General features: G+C 37.7%; 1 protein-coding gene across 2 annotated transcripts in view; it reads left to right on the plus strand.

Annotated features, from left to right (window-relative positions):
* The first annotated feature begins 10,807 nt into the window (after nucleotides 1-10,807).
* Nucleotides 10,808-19,372, plus strand: part of LOC123516511 (arginine and glutamate-rich protein 1-like) — a 34,958-nt gene continuing 26,393 nt past the window's right edge. For both annotated transcript variants that reach the window (XR_006678211.1, XM_045275919.1), the window contains exons 1-2: nucleotides 10,808-11,071; nucleotides 16,493-16,603. Coding sequence is in view for 1 of the 2 variants with exons in the window: in XM_045275919.1 (XP_045131854.1) it covers nucleotides 10,932-11,071; nucleotides 16,493-16,603 (251 nt within the window). In the remaining variant the exon portion in view is untranslated. The remainder of the gene's footprint in view (nucleotides 11,072-16,492; nucleotides 16,604-19,372) is intronic.

Raw genomic sequence — 19,372 nt, forward strand, 5'->3', positions numbered from 1 at the left:
GTTACATGAACATGTTTGCGGACGATACTTAAATTATGAGGAGAGTAAAGAATGTGGAAGATTGTAACAAGTTACAGGAAGATCTTGATAAAATATATGAGTGGAGTAAGGAGTGGCAGATGGAATTTAATATAGACAAGACCCATGTTATGAAAATGGGAAGAAGTAGATACAGACCAAACTGGGATTACAGGCTGGGTGATGAGAAAATTAAAGAGACCAATGAGGAGAAAGACTTAGGAGTAACCGTGCAAAACACTTTGTCACCGGAGAAACACATTAACAAGATTTTTTTTTAAACATATAACATGCTTCAAAATATTGGCCTTGCATTCCACCTACCTAGATGAAGGAATGATGAAGAAGATATTATGTACCTTAATAAGACCCCAGTTAGAATATGCAGCTTGTGTCTGGTCACCGCACATGAAGAAAAATGTGAAGAAGGTGGAAAGGGTACAGAGGCTGGCAACAAGGATGGTACCAGGACTCTGGGAGTTAGACTATGAGGAAAGACTGAGGAAGCTGGGGCTGACCACATTAGAAAAGAGAAGAACAAGAGGAGACATGATAACTATGTATAAATTGGTGAACAAGATTGACATACTGGACAGAGAGTTGATAAAGGTGACCACAAGTAATCATCTCCGAGGACATGGAAAAAAAGCTAATAAAAGATATCTGTCTAAATGACGTGAGAAAATACAGTTTCCCGCATCGTAGCATTGATAAGTGGAATAAACTGAGCAGTGATGTCGTTGACGCGGTGTGTGTCAATCAGATGAAAGAGAGATATGACAGGAATGGACAAGGAGACAGGACACAGAGAGCTTAGCTCGGGCCTTGAAATACACAAATAAGTAAATACAAATAGGTAAATACACACACAAAAAAAAACTTCCCTTAACTTCCCTTGAGCACCGGCGGATCAGTTACGACAAGATAGTTAGAGTAGCAGAAAAGGAATAAAGAACAAACGATTGTATATACAAATTTTTTTTTTTAAATCAACAACTGGCTGGTAATCTTGTTGTTAGACCCGAACTACTTAGCTGTGGTCTTGCCAACCTAAAAAGAGAAAACAGAAAAATATCAAATGTTAACAAGTCACAATTAGCAAGGCAGTTAGCCTGCCACCTTTTACTCTCTTACTTTCTTTAATTTTTCCAACTTTACTTGCACCTACAACTCTTCCCTTACACCCCCCCTTTCCTATATCTTTCTTTTCTGATTTGGATTGTCGTGACACTTATCAGTTTGATAAAGAGCCTAGACAGTTTGATTCGGCTTCTTCGCAAGAAGCAAGAGGATGAAAACGCCCAGCACGCGCACCGAGCTCGACCAGTGCTTCCGTATTGGGAGTCTGGTTCTGAGCCACACTGGCCCTCTGGAGATGAAGCACAGGATCCTGAACTACGTCAAGAAAAACCTGGCTTCCCTCCACACCTGGACAGTTTGCTCTACTGAAGACTTCGACAGGATCAAGAATGACTCCCGCCAAATTCTATAGGAGATATGCTTCACGGTAGATATCCTTTAGCACATGAGTACTGCCTCGATTTCATGTAATTCAGCGCAACGTTCTCTCCTGGGAGAATCGTAAGTATGACCTCATCAACACTTACAGACATTACGACCCTGACATCATTCTCATCAACAGCCACGGACTAAGTGACAATATGAGACTTAAGATTCCTGGATTTCGAGTATACCAACAAAATTTTAGTAACGCTTTAAATGAGAGAGTAGTCACCGCACGGCTTCGTATCCACCTGGAGACTGGTAACCACCTTCATGCAGCACAGTATGGCTTCCGAAGTGGCAGAGGAACAGTCCATGCCATTGCCTTAGCCACGGAGACCATGGCCCTACACCAAGCCAACAGGTCTCGCTGTAACTTGGTCTTGCGAGACGTGAGCAAGGCTTTTGATCGTGTTTGGCACTTGGGGTTGAAGTATAAAATTCTTCACCTAGGATTGCCAGCCCCGATTGAGCGCCAGCTCTGTGACTTCCTGGATGACCGGACTGCCAGGGTTAGATTTGGGGGTCACCTTGGCCCTGCTTTCTCCCTGGCTACGAGAGTCCCACAGGGAAGTATGTTGTCTCCTACCCTATACAGCATTTACACCAGCGATTGCCCAGCCTCACACGCTGGCATTAATGTACTGTATGCTGACGATATTTCACAAGTAGTGTACCACCCAGGCCGCTCCAGCAGGATGGCGAACGCCCGCACCAGCAGAGAAATTACCCGCATCAACGTCTTTGAGAGGGAGTGGAGAATCAGGACCAACATCGCCAAATTCACGGTCATACCCCTTGCCACCAAGAACCCCGCCCAATTACTTGTAGACGGGAATGATGTAGGGTTCAGCCCCAGGGGCTCACTCCTGGGACTATCGGTGTCCTCTATGGGGTACACTAGCCACGTGACCCAGCGTGTGGTCCGAGCGAAATCAGCCCTCACCAGGCTGTTCTGCTTCAGGGACTTGGTAACTGGTCTCAAACTCCAGCTTATAAAGGCTCTAGTCCTTCCCATTCTATACTATCCTCCTGTTCCTTTGCATGCTTTCTCCAAGACAGCGATCAGCAGACTACAGAAAGAGCAGAACAGCGCCTTGAGGTTCGCCTCCGGTACCAGATGGGATGACTTTACCGGCTCGGCGTCGCTCCATGAGGCCGCGTCCCTCCCAGCCCTCAACGTCCGCCTCCATGAGATGGCCACCAAGTTGTAGCAAAGGATGGAAGACGAGAGATGGAATCAGTACGTGCCGCTGAAAGCTCTACACAAGGAGACTCCACACCAACAACATGCCTGGTTCCCTGGGAGCCTCCTGAGCTTTGAAGATGGGCCGCCAGAACCCCGGTACAGGTGAAGGTACTTAGTACATGCCCTATTGTCCGCCCCAGTGTAATTACAACTATATCATTTCCAACTCTCCCCTCCCATACCCCCAACAGGCCACCACTACCGACCTGCCTGACCATCATCAACCGGGACTATGGATGCTGATGGAAAGAGCAAGTCTATCCCCCTACTGAGAGTCGAGAACCACGATGATACGGATGCAGCGGCGTAGTGGAGTTACAGCAACCCGGGACACTGCCAGTGCTGATGTCTCCCCCAGATGACACCGACGGCAGCCTGAGTGCCGGTTCCTGCAGTGATACTAACTCGTCCACAACAACACGGGTGGTTTTTCTCCAGGAGCTCCGGTTTCCACCCAGGAAGGCATTTGTGCTGTCTGTGGACATTATGAACTAACCTATATTTCTATACACTATAATTTTTTTCCATCATATAATAAGAATAACAATGTAGTGAAACTATGGACACCTAAATGTAACCCTCCAGCTCTCTCCTTCACTATTTCACAGCAGTATGGGTGATTTTCCTCCGGGAATTCCGGTTTTCACCCTTGACCCATCACGTACTGCCCTTTGACATTCATTACTTTACAGTAGCAGGGCGGACCACCCAGCAACTTTTTTACTCCTACTATATTTCTGTATTTCCTCTCTTTTCCTTCTATTGTACCAGTTATGTACACTCTTCCCCCTCTCTTATGTAACCCCTCTTTTCTAAATAAACTTTTGAAACTTTTGTGAAACCGAGTCACTTCCACTCCAAACACGGCAGAGGAAACACCAACCCATCAGCTACTGAGGAAGGGTCAAGAGACCCGAAATCCAGATGTAGCAGACATGGCTACCTATGACGAAGCCATCACACCCATACACTTTTAAGGTGTAGAGAAAATACCTTAAAGAAAATCATTAATGCCGAATTGGCTCTCACCTTTAATGATATATATATATATATATATATATATATATATATATATATATATATATATATATATATATATATATATATATATATATATATATATATATATATATATATATATATATATATATATATATATATATATATATATATATATATATATATATATATATATATATATATATATATATATATATATATACAGCTAAAGTTCTTGTGGGAAATAACCACCACAGCCTGCAAGTGCTAATTCCACTCCTCCTCAAGCACAATGGACTTCCCACAATAGAAGTTCCATATATCATTTTCTCTGTTCTTGTAAAGGCTGAACTACCACACTCTCATACCCACACACACAGGTTTAATTGTTTGCTTGTTAGCCTGCGTTTCACTGCCAGCCAGAAAACTTCATCTACAAGCTTCGGCAGCGAGCGAGTCTGATTGATATCTTGCTCGCTGCTTCACTGTCCAGGCCCAGCTGCCAACGTGGCGCCGAGGCGAGGCGAGGCGATGTCTGCCTGCCTTCATTGAGGACCGTCAGAACGGAGCAAGCTTGCGACAAGCCTGCTAGATCAAGCGCGTCCCACGGAGCTCCTAGCCTCCTACTCCTCCCTCTAGTCCCTGCTGGACCTGCCGTGTGGGTATCGGCGGTGTCTGCCTCCTGCTGTCCTATCCTGCTCCAAATTACCACGCCCAATGGATACCATCGCGAGCCAGCAAGTAAGCGTTGTGTGAAGCAGGGAAAAGGTCAACCCTGCCCCGGAGGCCTTGAGGCGAATGAAAAAATCACGACCACAATTGGCCCTATGGGTAAAGATTACGGCAGTGACGAAGACTTGGAGAACGAGATAGTGAACATAGAAGGCAGTGAGGAAGACTCGCCCACAGCCGCGTGGACACCGCGGCGTGCGTGAGCCAGCCACCGCCACCCTCCCCCTCTCAAGCTGAAGACCACGGCTGGACCATCCAGAGAAAGAAGAGGAGAAACGTGAACACCACGAAGAAGTCTCTAACGCCACTTGTTCTTCGTCCCATCCACCACACTGTTGAACCATCAACTGAAGAACTATTGCAGTCACCAGCAGTGCATAGACTATGTGAACTATGCAAGCAGCATATACGTCAAACCAACCACCATGCACTAGCAGGGCGAAAAGAAGAGAAACAGCACAAATTAACAATAGCAAGGTGGTTTGCCCACCAGTTTTATACTCCTACTATTTTCCTTTTCACTAACTTTTCTTCTTGCTGTCCAAACTCTTATTTTTTTCTATCCCATGTCAACAAAAGAAGATAGAAGCCTGTCATTCCAGATGAAAAAGAGCAATAATTAGACTAATCCCAAAATAAGGAAAAACCCCACATAAAGTAAAAAATCACAGACCCTTTTCCCTACTAGAAGTTCCTGGTAAAATATTAGAAAGAGTAATAAACAATAGATTAAGAACTTATCTGGAAGTTAACAATAGATACAGTGAAATCTTAGGTTTCAGGGGAAAAAGGTTACAGAAAAAATTGCAAAGAATAAAGCCAACACAGGACAATGTTAGATGATATTAAGAGATGTAACGAAAGCTTTCGATAAAGTTTGGCACTGCGGACTAATGTACAAAATAATAAAATTACAATTACCCACAACGTAGAAAAACTATTATGCGATTTCTTGGATGACCGTATTGTCTCAATTAAAATAAACAACTATATTTGTCCTGCTTTCGACTTGGCCTGTGGCGTACCTCAGGGAAGTGTCCTCTCACTTACGTTATACACAATATATATACCAATGACATAGAACCATCTAACAAAAACCTCAACATTAGCTACGCAGATGACCTATCACAAATAGTTGGATACTATGGCATATCAGAAAACATGATGAACATCCAAACAAAAAGAGAAATCAGGAAAGTTAACAATTTTGAAGTTATAGAAAATTAAAACAAATTTATCAAGACACTATTCCTCTCAGCATTGAAGACTTAATTCACTTTAAGAACGAAGGAAAATGCCTAGGGTTAATCATAACAACTCATGGGTATAGCAAACACATCCAAGACAGGAACAACAAAGCACTAGTAGCACTAAAAAAGCTATACAGACTATACAAAATGCCAGAAAAAAATAAAATCCACTTGGTAAAGCTCTTGTACTACCAATATAATACTAGACTATCTTCGCATACCCACGCACTCAGTCAAATAAGTAAACTACAAAAGTAAAAAAAAAAAAAAAAAAAAATATATATATATATATATATATATATATATATATATATATATATATATATATATATAATATATGTAGACAAGAGTAAGGAACATCCAAAATTGTTTTACAGGTTCATAAATGGTAAACTTAAAAAGAGAGAGTCCATTGAAAGATTAAAAGGAAAGCAAGGGATAGTAGATGACCCTAAGAATATCGCGGAATTGCTAAATAATAGGTTTCAGCAAGTATTTACTAAAGAAACAATGTTTGTAAAGCCTCAGAATGTACAAGGAAATGTGCACATGGATGACATTAAGATACCTAAAAAGGAGTTATATAAAATGTTGGAGGAACTTAAAGATGATAAAGCGATGGGACCAGATGAAGTTTCAGGAAAATTATTGAAGGAATGTAGAGAAGAATTGATTGATCCATTATATGATATTATAAGGTGCTCATTAGAAACCGGGAAGTACCAGTAGAGTGGAAAAGAGCTGAAGTGGTGCCCATTTATAAGGGAGGCAGTAAGGAAGAGCCTCTTAACTATAGACCTGTGTCTCTAACAAGTGTGGTCGGTAAGATTTGTGAGAGGGTGATAAAGAAATATTGGATACGGTTCCTGGAGGATCATAAGTTATTATCGGATCATCAATTTGGCTTTAGGAAAGGGAGGTCATGTGTAACAAATCTACTGAGCTTTTATTCAAGAGTGGTTGACAAAATACAGAGAGAGAGGGATGGATGGACTGTGTATATTTGGATTTAAAAAAGCTTTTGACAAGGTACCTCACATGAGACTGTTATGGAAATTAGAGATTTATGGAGGACTGAAAGGAAAAGTGTTAAAGTGGATGGAAAACTACTTGAGATGGAGGAGATGAGAACGGTAATAAGGGATGCAAAGTCGGACTGGTTGGTGGTGGAGAGTGGAGTCCCACAAGGTCAGTGCTGGCACCAATACTTTTCCTTGTATATATTAATGACATGCCAGAGGGAGTAAACAGTTATATTAATTTGTTTGCGGATGATGCGAAGTTGTGTAGGTGTGTGAAGAGTGAAGAAGATTGTGAAATTTTACAGGCAGATCTGGATAAGATTTGGGAGTGGAGCAAGAGGTGGCAAATGGAATTTAATCTGAGCAAAAGTCATGTGATGGAGATGGGAAGAGTGGAAGACGGCCAAGAGGGTCATATAAGATGGGTGAAGAAGTAGTGTTGAAAAAGGTGGAAAAGGAAAAGGATTTGGGAGTGATAATACAAGACCATGGGCAGTTTGAGGCTCATATTGATAAGATGTTTGGAGAAACGTATAATTTGATAAAAATATTGGATTAGCCTTTCATTATATGGATAAAGATATGATGAAGAAATTAATTAGTACGGTAATTAGACCAAGATTGGAATATGCTGGAGTGGTTTGGTCCCCTTATAAAAAGAAGCATATAAGGAAGTTGGAGAGATTGCAGAGAATGGCAACAAAAATGGTTCCGGAATTGGCAGAAATGACCTATGAGGAGAGATTAAAAGAAATGAATTTGCTTACCTTGGAACAAAGAAGAGAAAGAGGAGATTTAATACAGGTTTATAAACTGTTGAACGGACTGGATGAAGTGGATAATGAGCAAATGATGTTGAGAGAGGAAAACTTAAATAGAACTACGAGATCGCATAGTAAAAAGATAGCCAAGGGAATATGCTTGAAGGATGTGAAGAAATATAGTTTCCCACAAAGATGTGTGGAGGTGTGGAATGGTTTGAGTGAGGAGGTGGTGTCAGCAAGGAGTGTGCATAGTTTTAAAGGAAAGTTGGATGTGTGTAGATATAGAGACGGGGCCACACGAGTATGATACCCAGGCCCTGTAAAATTACAACTAGGTGAATACAACTAGGTGAATACACACACACACACACACACACACACACACACACACACACACACACACACACACACACACACAAACACAAACACACATTAAAAAAAAAAAAAAAAAGGAAAGAGCAGTCTTGTGATACGGTAAGGTGATGGTTAGCTGCGGCTCTGTTCATCATAATGAAATAAGACAAATAATAAAAAATATAAAGAAATAAGTAGAATACAAAAACAAATAAATGAAAATAAATACTAATAAATAGATACCTTTTAGGCAGGGTGATATGTCTAAAGGCCAAGCGCGAGCGAAAGTACATCCACCGGAATAAGATTGATTGATACATTTATTCATGGTACTGTACCATGCATTTATTGTTGAATTAATAAAGAAATACAGCAAAGGAGGAGGATAGACATTGGCACCCACCCTCTGGGCAAAGACTTAAGGTTAAAGTATTAAAAATGTATAAATATACGGTATACATAACAAAAATACAAGTAGGTACTTAAATAAATAAATATAGATATTGCACAGCTTATTCCATAAACATCCTATATACAGTCTGGGGGCAAACTGTGGATATTCCCTGAATATATCCCTGAGAGTGATTCAGTCTAGGAGATGGTTAATGAGGCTATACAAGTCATGTTGACCTTGTGGTCTAAATTAGCAATGAGAGGACATTCCATGATATAGTGATGCAGCACACAGCACACAGCACACACCAGGATAAGCACTGACTTTCCAAAAGTATTTGTAGCCTAATCTAAGCCTCATTACCAGTCTGTCGTGTGATGCAGTGTGTTTCCTATAAGTGTAAGCACAGCTCTGAGAGACACGTGCATAGTGAAGACTAGTGCCACTGCCCCTATGGCAACAAAGCTCCAACTGATCACTAATGCTACTATGTACAAAGTCTTTAATGCTACTCTTAACATAACATAGTGTACTCAGTGCCAGGGTCCACTGTGTCATCTTGTAGGGCACACTGAGCAAGGCGGTCTGCTTTTTCATTTAGCGGGATATCCACATGAGAGGGTATCCAGGTGAAATGGACCGTGGCACCAGCACCTTCTAAGGCGTGGATGAGATCAAGACACTTGGTAACTAGATCACAGTCCATGGGGAGGTGGATTGAAGGGCATACAATGCAGCCTGACTGTCAATAAAGAAATAAACATTCTTACGGAGAGGCGCCACAATAAGGAGCGCCTCCAATACAGCATACAGTTCTGTTCTAGTGGAAAACGTGTGCAGGGGCCAGGGAGCCGCCTGGAAACCTCAGTGTCATGATACAATAAAGAAAATAGCAATCAGAGTAGTCTGTCACAAACTTTCATCTCTTAATTTCTTTAATTTTCTTTCATTTTTCCTTATTCTCTCCAAACTCTTCATCTTTCACCACCTTTCTATAATATAAAACGTAAACATTAAGGTAAACCGTAAACACTTGCTGTCATTCCTACTTCCACCACAGAAGGAACATCATGCAGCTACCGAGGAAGGGTCAAGAGACCTGAAATCCGGGTCTAACATTAATGGCTAGCTATAGCGAAGCCATTACGTACAGCATTAGAAAAAGAAGAAAAGACACTCTTAAGATATAAAGAAAATATCTTAAGGAAAATCTTTAATGCCTAATTGGCCATCACCTTTAACTATATATACTGAATATGTATATATATATGTATGTATATATATATATATATATATATATATATATATATATATATATATATATATATATATTTTTATTTATTTATTTTTTTTATATATATATATATATATATATATATATATATATATATATATATATATATATATATATATATATATATATATATATATATATATATATATATATATATATATATATATATATATATATATATATATATATATATATATATATATATATATATATATATATATATATATATATATATATATATATATATATATATATATATATATATATATATATATATATATATATATATATATATATATATATATATATATATATATATATATATATATATATATATATATATATATATATATATATATATATATATATATATATATATATATATATATATATATATATATATATATATATATATATATATATATATATATATATATATATATATATATATATATATATATATATATATATATATATATATATATATATATATATATATATATATATATATATATATATATATATATATATATATATACCATCCTACACCTTTCCGTTCACGTTCTTTGACTCCTCTCAGAGAAGTCAACAGAATGAACATATCATGCAGGGACGCCACAAAACGCCTGCCTGACTTCTGATCTTTCTAAGATTTCTGATTGGAACAGAGAAAACTAAATTCCCCCATCTATCACCTCTACACAACCTTCCAAACAACTATCCCCCTCTTTTTCAATGATACACAACTGCATGTCTCCCCTCTTCAACACTGAATATCCTCGCCTCGGTCTGTCTTTTACTTATCTAAACTGGAAATATCACATTCTATTTTCTTTATCTTGATTAAATTCAACCTTCAAATTCTTGGTTTGATCCCCCAAGGAAATGTAGAATCCTTAATTGGATCCGCCAATGAGATGATTGCAAAGAACTTGTAGTGATATAGTGTAAACGATGAATGATTCAGAATTTGGAAAATTAAATGACCACATTATTGAAAGTATATTTCCTACGAATAGCGGAAATGCTGTATTAAAGTGAATATATAAATTATAGAATTAAGTTGTTTAACTCAGAGCGGTAACTTAGTGGTGCACAAAAAAATATTTAATTTGAATTGAATAAACAATAGAAATATTTCACATAATTAAGTCAATACGATTTATTTATAGAAATATATTTATTTCTAAAAGTATAAGGAATGTAACATTTGATTATTTCATTGAAAGCGGATGTTAGTCGTGTAGGAGCAGCAAATGGCGACCCAAACACAGGGAAGGATTAGGTAGCCTTGCTAAAGCAACTGCGTTTTCCGTTGTTGTGTGGGAAAACTCGCACGTAAGAAGTTAACGATGGGGAGGTCTAGGTCAAGAAGCAGGACACCAAAGCGACACAAGAGTAAAAGGTCCCATAAGAGGCGGTCACGGTCCAGAGAAAGAGAGCGACGTAGGCACCGTGAGCGGGAGAGGTCCAAGGAACGAGCCAAGACCAGGTGAGCCTGCCAGGCACCACGGGGCGGGGCCCGCTGGCCCCAGGGGGTTCAGGGGTAATAAGTTCATGGGACACTCTCTCTCTCTCTCTCTCTCTCTCTCTCTCTCTCTCTCTCTCTCTCTCTCTCTCTCTCTCTCTCTCTCTCTCTCTTGACTAAGTTAGACAGCAGCATCTTGTGGTAGATTAGTAGAATAGCAACTGAATTATTTAACATGCACTGCAGCATTGTTTCCACCAAACTGACTGACCTGGTGAATGCTGAAGCAAAGGACGTAGAGTTGGATACCAAATTGTACGGAACACTGTGGGGCCTAAAAATTTATCAATATTAACTTCATGTAACATATAAAGCTTTAAAAATTAAACCAAATCTAGTGTTATTACCTCCCTAATTGCAAATGACACCTCAAAGGATTATAATTGTGTTTTTGAGTAAATCTCTAACATCCTTGAAGGCTTGGTCCAGTTCAGGCACTGTGACAGCCAGTGATGGGCAGGCAGCAATGCATAAAATTGTTTAAGGATACACTGGTAATGTCTTCATATACATATGCCATTGGTCAACAAGAGAAAGTTAAAAAAGAGATAATAAATGGAGGGAATGAGAACAACACACATGTCCATATGACAGTGCCCTAATATCCTCCTATTCTTCTTTGCTAACTTTTTCTTTCTATCTTGTTTTATTCCCATTTCCTCCATTCATTATCCCTTTTTTGTAAGCTGTTTTATTTCCATTTCCTCTAACATAACATAACATAACATAAATAATAGGATAACAAAGGGCCACCAGGACCCATCTAGGTTATCCTGTATCAGTCGCACAGCGACCTCGTCATCAGTACTTAAAGATACACTTACAAGTACACAATACATTATATACTAATTCTAAATATTTGGCCCATTAACAGGGCTAAGTCCTGCATCGAATTCCTCTACAATCTGTAATCCCCATACATGGGGATCATGTCTTGTTTAACTATAGTAAATTTCTTATAAAAACTATCATGCAGCGCTATACATAATTATAAATCTAATAAATTTAAGTGCTTATCTAATCTGTTTTAAACATTGTCAAACTAGTGCTATTTACAACCGTCTCTGGCAATGCATTCCAGAAGTCTACCACCCTATGACTAAAGAAATATTTTCTTATATCTAACCTGCAGCCTTGCTTTCTAATCTTCCTGCCATGATTTCTAGTCCTACTTCCTCCTCTAAGGTAAAGAAAGATCTCACATCTATGTAGTTTGTATCTGAGAACATTTTAAATAACTATCATATCCCCTCTTATACATCTCCTCTCAAATGAAAACATGTTTAATGCCTTTAATCTATCTCTATACTCCAGGTGCTTCAAAGCTGGTATCATCCTAGTTGCTCTTCTCTGAACTGCTTCTAACATGTTGATATCCTGCCTATAGTGGGGTAACCAGGCCTGTATGCAATACTCTAAATGGGGCCTAACATAGGAATTATATAAGCTACGCACCACTTCCTTACTTTTATAACTAACATTTCTATTTATAAAACCCAGGATCCTATTTGCCCTATTTCTTGCTTCTAAACATTGCTTTGAAAATTTCATAGTCCTGTCTATCACTACTCCTAAATCCTTTCCTTCATCTACTGCCTCTAGCCAACATCCCTCCATCTCATAGTTAAAGTTTGTGTTGTCTTTACCTAAATGCATAACCTGACACTTTTAGAATTAAACTCCATCTGCCACCTGTCTGCCCATGCTATCAGCCTGTCCAGGTCTCGTTGTATTCTGTAATTGTCCTTTTCACCCTGTACTGCACATGCTATCTTAGTATCATCTGCAAACTTTGATACTTTGCTACTAATTCCTATATCTAAATCGTTAATGTACACCAAGAAAAGAAGAGGTCCTAGCACTGATCCTTGGGGTACCCCACTAACCACTTCCTTCCACTCAGACATTGCCCCATTTAATACTACTCTCTGTTTCCTATCAGAAAGCCATTCACTAATCCAATCAACTAACCTACCCCTATCCCATGTAGTCTCAATTTGTACACTAGCCTCCTATGCGGTACCTTATCAAACGCCTTGCTAAAATCTAGATATATAACATCTATGCTATTTCCATCATCTAACTCCTTGGTAATATATTCTAAGATATCGAGCAAATTTGTAAGACAGGACCTCCCTGATCTAAAGCCATGTTGGGTATCTCTAATTAATCTATTCTCATTTAAATGCTCCCAAATACTACCCTTAATGATTTTCTCTAGGATCTTACATACTATACTAGTTAAACTGATCGGTCTATAATTATTCGCATCATCCTTCCTACCTTTTTTAAATATTGGAGTAACATTAGCTAACTTCCAGTCCTGTGGTATCTCAGCAAACCTAAGTGATCTTTCAAAGATTAACTTAAGTGCTTCAGAAATACTGTCTACACCCTCCCTAAGTACTCTGGCATGTAGCTCATCAGGACCACTAGCTTTCCTATCGTCTAGTTCAAGAATAAATTTCCTAACAATTCCCGGTTTTATATCAATATTTTCTAAAGCTCTTAAACTACTCGTCGCACTGTTTGTAACAGAATTTCCTATTCTTTCCCTAGTAAATACTGAAGAAAATTGTTCATTTAATAATTCTACTATGTCTTCATTTTGATCCACTACTACACCATCTTTTCTGAGTGGTCCAATCCTATCCTTATTTCTTTTATCACTGACCTTGTAATAACTATATAATTTTTTGGGATCTTTACTCCCAGCTCTAGCTAGTTTTATCTCTGCCTGCCTTTTACTTTTTTATAACCTTACTCAAATCATCTCTGACCTGTCTGTACCTAATCAAATCTACATCTTCCCACTTTTCTGCAACTCTCTGTATGCCCTCTTCTTCTCTCTGATCTGGCTACCTATCTCATGAGTCCACCATAATGGCTTCCTGTTTCTCTGCCTTATATCTTTATAAGGGATACACTGCATCACTATACCCTTTACTACAACCTTAAAAATATCCCACATCTCCTGTGCAGTTTTATTTCCAAAACTATCTTCCCAGTTTACCTCTCCTAATAACTGACGTAACCTACCATAATTGCCTTTCTGATAGTTTGGGACTCTAGTCTTATTCACTATATTATCCCTACTGGAATTAATGATAAATCTAATTATATGATGGTCACTGTTTGCTAAAGTCTCTCCTACCTCAACTTCCTTTAAACAATGCTCAATATTTGTTAGTACTATGTCTAAAACCTTCCTTCCCCTAGTAGGTTTATCTACCATCTGCACTAAATAGTTATCCTGAAAACTTTCCATAAACTTATTTTCACTAGCATCTCCTACCATCCTCTCCCAGTTTACTGACTTAAGATTAAAATCCCCTAAGATAATTGTCTGACTAGTACACCCCCTATTTATCTCATCTACCATAAGGTTGTCTACCTCTGCTGACTGGTTAGGTGGTCTATAAAAAGCTCCTACTCTAATAACCTTACTTTTGTTTACTCTAACATCCAGCCATAAGGACTCTACTCTGTTATCTACCTTAATACCATTAACCTGACTGGAAATGAAGGATTTTTTTACATAAATAACTACTCCTCCACCTATCCTACCAATTCTCTGGTGTAAATACATAATGTATCCATCTACTTCATATTCTTTCCTATTTTCCTAAACTTTTCCTCATTTACCCATGCCTCTGTGACACATACAACATCTAAATCCTCCTCAACTATATAACTAGATAACTCGTCCTTCTTGTTCCTAAGACTCCTGGCATTTACATAAAAACATTTAAGTCCAGCTACCTTCCTAGATGCTGTCTCCTTATTTGGAATCCTAATCTTATTCTCTCCTATTTGCACCTGGAAATCTTTCCTAATCTTTTCACTATCTCTGTTTATCCTATCTAATTTATGTCTAGCATCTTTCTTCTGGAATGTATTTGCTACCTCACCCCCTACACTCCATCCCAACTCTATATATTATTTATTATCCATTTCCTTTCTATCTCATGTTTTTAATCCCATTTCCTCCATCTATTATCTCTTCTCTTTCTTTTGTTGACCAATAGTGTGGCTTCATACATGTGACATCAAATTAGCTGAGTGAAAGAGCTTCAAAGGAGAAGCTGGGAAACAAGAAGAGTGGGACAGATGTCTATATTAACACAGTGCCAATTTACCAATATATTGATAATTGAAAGTTGTCCACAGCAGTATATACAATCTTCCTCCAATGCAATATATAATTTTACAAGGCTGTCACATTAAAGAAATTTCATGTTAGATTTACTGATTATATCTTTCTCTTACTTTTTTTTTCTCTTTGATATTTTAAACAAGTGTATTTCTTCCTGTGGTGTACTGGCCATTTTTGGGGGTACCTAATTTTTATCCATTTATTCCAGGCCATGTCTCTTTCTGCCTTGGCCTCTCCACATTTGCTGTTGAACCAATCCTGTATGAAATTGACTTTGTGTTCCAACCTTGGTACATATGTCTGTACTCTTCTGTTGTAGATTTTCATTCACTGATCCATTTCTCCTGAACAGTAGTTTCCTCTTTGTTTAATTCTTCCCATTTAATTTCCTGTAACAATTTCCTGAGGCCTTCAAAGTCAGATTTGCTAAATATCATTCTTCTCTCTGTAAACCTTGATTTGTTCCACTCCCTTGACTTTTTTTTATTTATCTATTTTATTTATTTATTTTTTTTGTGTGTATGTGTGTTTGTAATTTTTTCACATAACTACCCTTTTAATCTATGTTGTGTACTCCCAGAGATACTGGGAAGCCATTTGAGACAACAGTTGTTCATAAAACATTTTGACATGCCGTAGTATATAGATGTCACATTCCAGTTTTCTCATTTAGATTTTTGCTTTTTTATGATAATTTCTATTTTTCTTTATTTTTAGATTATTGCTTTTTATGATGATGTATTTTTCTCAGTGTGGTAGGAAAGGTAGTGGGATATGAACCTCAATTCTCCCCATGATGGGTTGGACATTAATATGGCATGATAACATTATGCTGTTTCATTAAATTTTGCTTGTAAGGATGTAAGTTGTGTGCAGAGTCTAACTTAGTTTTAATACAAGTAGAAAATAGGTTGTCATTTAATTCTTTATTTAGTAATATAGTTTTATTTTTATTTTGTTAATTTTTTTTTTTTTATTTTGATTGGTGTAATGGTATCCATATTATTATTATTATTATTATCGTCTTAACTTTATTTATTTTTTACTGTTTTCTTTTGCATGGCCGACCAAGGAAGGTTGTTGTTTACTGTAGTTTGAATTATGGAATAGAAATCACACACACACAGAGAGAGAGAGGGAGAGAGGAACATTTTCCAAATATAAGATTAATTATTTTACCTATTGACACTGTTGTACTTGCGTATTTGACAAAGATTCTTTCATTTCAGTCGCAAGTTATCCCGATCATCATCATCATCCTCAACTAGTGATGAAGAACCAAGAACTAGAGAGAAAAAGATTGATGAAGTTGACAGATTGGCAGAACTTGAGAGAGTTAGGTGGGTTTTATCTATTGTACATTGTTTGTATTCAGAAATGGAATTGTTTATATTTAGAGCTGAATTGTTATTGCCTGTTCTGTTCATAATTTGATGAGAAATGCACTGGAAAATATCATGCTTTTGTGCCTTTCCAAATATAAATATGCAGAAAGTCTTGACGCCACAGGGCCAACATAATTTTTTGTGGTAAGTGGTGGAGACTCATAACTAACTTTCTGGGAAGGCAAAATGTTTTGATGCTTTTGGATCACTTAAGTGGCAACTTTTTTACACTCGAGCACAAGCAACAGTTTGTGGGTCACCTCAGTTTGCTATTCAGCTGACAGAGAGAGAGCATGCTGGCCAACCCTGCTGGCATTGGATATCTAAGGACATGTGGACATCTATTCAATGTCCATTTATGATCCACAATTGTCCACTGTGTCCGTCTACAGTCCTCTGGTTGTCCATAGTGGTTAATATTTAAATGTGGAATCACTGCATTAACATTTTTACTGTACAGCAAACTATAGATGATTTCAATTATGAAAATAGTCATAGAAAAAATTAGTGTCCAGACATGTTGGACATGTTTTGGACGCTAGTCCTTTCAGCATCCTCAAAGCATCTGCATCGTCTGTTACCAGCAGTGGACATATATGGACGTAGGGCGGACATCTATTCAGCGTCCATTTATCATCCACAAGTGTTCGCGGTATCCATCCACAGTCCTTGGATAGTTTTAGTATTATTGTATATAATTAGATTACATATAGGAACCTTCTGAGCCTAGCAAACAATATGATTATTGCTCTCTGGAATTCATCATATACTACACTACATCATGTATAAGTACCAGAACCTGATTGATTAGCATGACTACACAATGAACCCAAAAGTTAAATGTATATTGTACTTGCAATGCTATGACGTTTACTTTGTTTTGATACAAGAATTCAATGAAGCATTGTTAAGACAAGGAAGGTATGAAATAATATAACTTATGATAGATAACCTTTGTCAGAAGAAATATTTAAAGTGAGAGAGAGAGAGAGTGCACAGCTAATTCTGATCAATTTATGGGTAAATGTACTCCTTTTAAGAGAGGAGTATCATTTATAAATTTACATTAACCCCTTCTCGGCAGCAGGGCAGATGAGAGAACTACCAAATAAAAAATTGTCTATATATAGATGCTACTGACTTTCATCCATATGTCTATATAATTTCCCCGCAAATGGATGCTCCTGATTGACATCTATATATAGACTCTGCCCCAAAACTGAACAAACAATTGAATCTATATATAGACTCTGTCACAAAACTGAGCAAGTGACATCTGTATATAGACTGCCGCAAAACTGAACAAACAATTGAATCTATGTGAAAGTGTTGTTTGCATTTGATTGGTGATAATATATGTCAATATGCTTTTATGAATGTTTTAGTTACTCACATCGAGGACTTGTGACCTGGATGTAATTTACTTCCACTTTTCTTTGTATTTTTCACATACATACTTGTTTTGTACCTATTCATTTGTAGGCAACGTTGCTGGCGTGTGGTACAGTTCTTTCTCTTTTTTGACATGATAGGCTAATGATAAAAAAAGTGTAAATAATGAAAAGATGTCCAGTATTAACTTAATGCATAGCACATCTACTATCAACAAAGCACAAGTGGTGACCGGCCTTGAGAGGCCATTTTGACCAGTGTTTGGGTGATTGAGATGCCAAATAAATATTTATTTTATGAATTTTGTTATTTGTTAGGAATCGTCTATATATAGATGACGCTACAACTTGGTGCAGTAAAATAAGAACAAGCGTCTATATAGACGATAAGACAAGAGCCCCATTTTTTAAACGTCAATACAGTAATACTTCGAGATACGAATGCTCCAACATACAATTTTTTTATATATGACAAAAAATTTGATATAATTTACGCCTCGAAATACTAAGATATTTTTAAGATACGAATAGCCATCGGTAGGTGGCGCAGCGATCGATCAGCTACCCGCGTCCACCTGAACATTCAGTTCGCTTTGTGTATCATTGTTCATCCTTTGTGCATGTATGTGTCTGTGCTCCTTGGCAGTGTGTATTTTTTCTTAAGTTTTGTGAACTCAAGATCTCTTGATCATGGGTTCCAAAAGTAAAAATAAGAAGACTGAAAAGAAGAAACTTAGAAGAGTCTCGCAATGGATATGAAACACAAGATAATTGCAAAATATGAACGTGGTGTGCGTATCTGTGACTTAGCCCTGTGCGCTAACGCTAGTAGTAACTGTAAAGTCAAACCATTGTTGGTGTATCATTCTGAGAACCCCAGGGCCTTTAACCCCTTCCCCAACAACATTTTAGTTAAAAACGTTTCTTTTTCAAACTATTTTTTTTTTTTTTTTTTTTTTTTTTTGGTTCTATATAGTATTTTCCATGCTGATTATAAAAACAGCTTGTAATTACTGTTTTTGTAATTTTTTATTTTGAAAATACCTTTGTAGACGTATACAAGTTAACTCGTCTTCCCATAAACTCCAAGCTTTCCCCTCACCTCCATCCTCCTCCTCCTCCTCCTCCTCCTCCTCCTCCTCCTCCTCCTCCTCCTCCTCCTCCTCCTCCTCCTCCTCCTCCTGTCATGACTCTCTCGCTCAGGTCATGACTTGTACAATAGTTTATTAGACTGTTCTCTTAAGCAACACGTTCCTAGGGATTGAAAGTTAGCAAACGTAACCCCCATACATAAGAAAGGTGACAAATCACTCCCATGTAACTACAGACCCAT

The sequence above is a fragment of the Portunus trituberculatus genome, chromosome 41 (assembly GCF_017591435.1).
Source record: "Portunus trituberculatus isolate SZX2019 chromosome 41, ASM1759143v1, whole genome shotgun sequence".
In the NCBI taxonomy this organism is placed as follows: Eukaryota; Metazoa; Arthropoda; class Malacostraca; order Decapoda; family Portunidae; genus Portunus; species Portunus trituberculatus.